Source organism: Eurypyga helias, unplaced genomic scaffold (genome assembly GCF_000690775.1).
Source record: "Eurypyga helias isolate BGI_N326 unplaced genomic scaffold, ASM69077v1 scaffold26093, whole genome shotgun sequence".
NCBI lineage: Eukaryota > Metazoa > Chordata > Aves > Eurypygiformes > Eurypygidae > Eurypyga > Eurypyga helias.
The window spans coordinates 1-3707 of NW_010240955.1; the positions used below are offsets into that span (position 1 = coordinate 1).

General features: G+C 54.1%; 1 protein-coding gene across 1 annotated transcript in view; it reads left to right on the forward strand.

The window, feature by feature from the left end:
• Positions 1 to 2420: 2420 nt before the first annotated feature.
• Positions 2421 to 3707, forward strand: part of LOC104507360 (mediator of RNA polymerase II transcription subunit 12-like protein) — a gene marked incomplete at both ends in the record, with an annotated part of 20556 nt that continues 19269 nt past the window's right edge. Inside the window, one exon of the mRNA XM_010148608.1 lies at positions 2421 to 2648. Within this exon, the coding sequence (XP_010146910.1) occupies positions 2421 to 2648 (228 nt within the window). The remainder of the gene's footprint in view (positions 2649 to 3707) is intronic.

The window sequence follows — 3707 nt, forward strand, 5'->3', positions numbered from 1 at the left end:
CTCGGCCTGCCCGGACCGGGACGTGACTGCTTTGGTTTCTGTAATGTGCAGCGAAGTGGCTGTGGTACCCACGGCGTTGGGTGGAAAACCACCGAAACCCTGTCTGGCGCGGCTGCAGTGGTCTGTAGAGTGTTTCCTCTCATGTGGGGAGAGGCACGGACACGTCTGACTTTGGGGAGTTTTATGCTCAAATGTTCGGTTCCTTGATTTTTAAATGAAAAAAAAAATTCAGCTGCCTGCTGTATTTTTGGCCCTTTTCAGAGGGAGAGTGGAAACCTTCCGAGTGCAAATCCGCATCTTGGGAGACTTACAGACCGCTTGGTTACCGTTTCCCCTCCCGGTCTGTATACCGGGTTTTGGTTTGCCTACTTCAGGTTTGTGGTTGTCATTTCACGGGCAGCAGGGAAGGAGTTCTCAGCAATGATCTCACTGTTCTAATAGGTCTGCAGACACGTGGAAACAGTAGCACTTAGTATGAGAAACTCTAGGAAACTGTGAAATACAGAACTGCGGAACTCTCTTAGCTGTGTGTTCATTTTTCTGCTTAAAGCCTAAGTTGCAGTAACGCAATGAAAATTGACGTTTTTATTCATACTAACCTACAGTAGCAAGTGGAAACATCACCTAGTCATAGAGAGATCCTTGAGGTATTAAATCATGTATTTAACGTGCGATATTCAGCCCGCGATTCAAGCCGCCGCTTCAGAGCAGTGGAGTTAGAAAACCTCTGAGGGCTGGCAGTACCACCTGTGTGCACCCTTTTGAGCTGCTGTGTGTCAGGCGACAGCCCTGCGCCCCATTTCTTGTGTCCTTGCTGCTGTTGAAACGAAGCCACTGCCAGCTGGCTGTACACGGCGCCCTTTTTAGCTCCTTTCTAGGCCCTGGAAGCGCAGCTCTCTGCCCCAGTCGGTTCGAAGCGACCGTAACGCGCAGTTCGTAAATGTGGAAATTTGAGACTCACCCTCGGCGCGTGCAGTGCCTCGCAGACGGCTGCTCCTCGCGTCCGCGGCGCTTCTCATGGCGGGGTTTTACTGGGCGAGCTGCATGTTTCGGGCGAGTGTGCTCAGTGCGTCAGTTGTGTTCGCCAAACTTCCTTTTTTTGAATCATTCCTTCACTTCTTTTTTTAAAATGTTATCTCTGACCACTCCCCCGGCGCTGCTTCCCGTGCCGGCCGGTGGCAGGGGCTGCGTCGCTCGCACACGCGCGGTTGTGTCGCTGGGTGCCCGGCCTTGCTGTCTACGCCCCGTGGGTGGGTGTAGGTGGGCGCTGTGCTGGAGCGTGGGGACGCGGTGCACGAGAGCCCCTTGGCACAGCGCTGGCGGCGCAGCTCGGGGGTGTTTCTCTTCTGCCGGTGGGTTTTCTTCCCGTGCTGCTCCGCTGCCTGCTAGAGCACAGGGTGGACGGCCCTTCTTGTAGACAATTATCCTGCTAATGGGCTCTCCCTCCTGCGCTGGAGCGTCCCGCTGGGGAGCAGCGGAGTGCAGGGCCGTGTGGTGTCAGGGTGTCCCCAGGTGCCCCCCGGCCCCGTGTCCAGGCGCACGTCGTCCTCCTTCCTGGGGTCTCGGGGGCCTTCCCGGCGGCACGGTGCTTCCTCTCTCTTTTCATCCCGGGGCCACCGGACTTCTAAAAAGCTCCAAAGGTTTCACGTGTTAAAGTTAATTTCAGTTAACAGGTGGGTTTTTGGCAATGAGGAAGTCTTCCCAGTTGGGGTACTGAGTGAGGTTTGTGCCTGTGGATGCTTTGCCAGCTGCAGTGTGAACCCCAGTGCTCGAGGCAAACGCTCCTGAGAGCGTTTCGCGCGTGAACTCACCTTCTGCACCAGCACCTTTATGGTGCCCCCGAAGAAAGCCAGTTGACACGCGGGCACTCCCCGCCTGGGACACGTCCTGGCCTTCTGTCGTAATTATTAATGTCAAAATACGACCTTTAAGTATATTTTCTCTGTTTACTGATTTTATCTTTTAAAAAGGTCTCTGTTTGCCACAGTACTACCAAACTTGGATGTTTTAATTTAGATGAATGTTCTCATTTTTCCTTAACTAATTCTTCTTCCCACGGTTCAGCCAGTGTCCTAACACGTGACGAGGGGGAGCAGTGTTAGGAAGCATGGTAGCAGCTCGCTGCAGAGGCAGGAGGTTACTGCTCCTGAGGAACGCATGTGCGGTCCTTGTCCAGCTGCTTCCAGTTTCCGTCACAGAGGTGTCCTAGAAGTGATGTGGGAATGCGAGACTTGATTGGCATGAAAACTGGAAGGGAATTGGTGTATCTGCCTCGTTTTCTGGCAGTCCGTATCAGAAATGAGCTTGGGGGCGTGTACAGAACGGTACCCAAACAGGGATTTTCGAACCCACACGGTGTGGCCAACAGCATTCCCGCCGAGTACGTGTTTTGGCAACTCTTCTCTTGTTTTGGTCCTCAGTAGTGCCTGTTCCAAGGTGAAGCAAACCATATACAGCAATGTTCAGCCCTCAAATTCCAATTTGCTGTGGGACCCGGAGTTCATGCTAGATTTTATCGAGAACCCTTCTGCTCACAGCATTAACTACTCAATGCTGGGCAAGATGCTGAGCGATAACGCGGCCAACCGCTACAGCTTCGTCTGCAACGCGCTGATGAATGTCTGCATGGGGCACCAAGATGCCGGAAGGTACGGCGAGCCGCGCTGGAATCGGGCGGGGCGGGCTGTGACGCCGTATCTGTGCGGGGTCCCGTCACCTTTCTGCTTTCGGGCTTGCTTGGCAATTGTTCTCGCTCACTGCTTTCTGGTCGCTGAAAAGGCAGGGAGGAGGTTTCCTCAGGGTTATTTCAGTCGGCATGATTTCATGGAAGGAGGAAGAAGTAGGAAGTACGTGCCCTGAGACAGCCAGTGCGCTTGTCGTAGCGGTGCCCGTGCCAGGCACAAGCTTTGCTCATTAGAGCCTGTAAACGAGGGAAGGTTCTGCGTTAGGGCACTTCTGTCTTCTGATGCAATTGCTGCTTAATGCATTACCTGTGTGATTTATTCATCGAGGATTTCAGCTTCATAGGTCGAACATAAATTGTCCAAAAATACGTATTTTAAATCATGAAGGGTTTTATTGGGTGGAAGCTGCTAGAGCTGCAACAGCTTCAGTTGTATTCGTAGGGTAGGTTGGACCTCGTGGTGCACTGTTCAAGTCCACCCCCAAGGATTGTTTTCCAGGAGGAGATCCCCCGCAGGTCGTCCAGCACGGTCTTGCTGTGCTTCCCTGTGACCGTGCTGGCTGCTGTCACGGGCGGGGAGCGCTGCTCTGACCCAGCGTGACGCTCACGGGTCTCACGCCCGTGTGACATCTTTTAGGTCATCTCAGGGGACTGACAGGACACGGTGAAGAACCCTCGGAGTAAAACACCACCCGTATCAGGGTTTTACACCGACTGTATGTTTTCTTTCATAGTTGGATATTGCTCCCTCCTTCCCACGCATGAGCGTGGCAGCTCGGCCGCCGCGTGCAGCTGCAGCGCTGCGGGGTCGCCGCTGTCTCACCCCGCGGGTCCATCCTGCACTCTGCTGCAGGGTGGGACAGACACCGGGATCCGGCCTTCACCTCTGCCCCCAGCACCCTCATTCCTCGTACACGCTCAGAACCACCAGAACTTGGTGTTTGTTCTGATGGTGGTGAAGCACTGGAGCAGGTTGCCCAGAGAAGCTGTGGATGCCCCATCCCTGGATGTCTTCAAGGCCAGG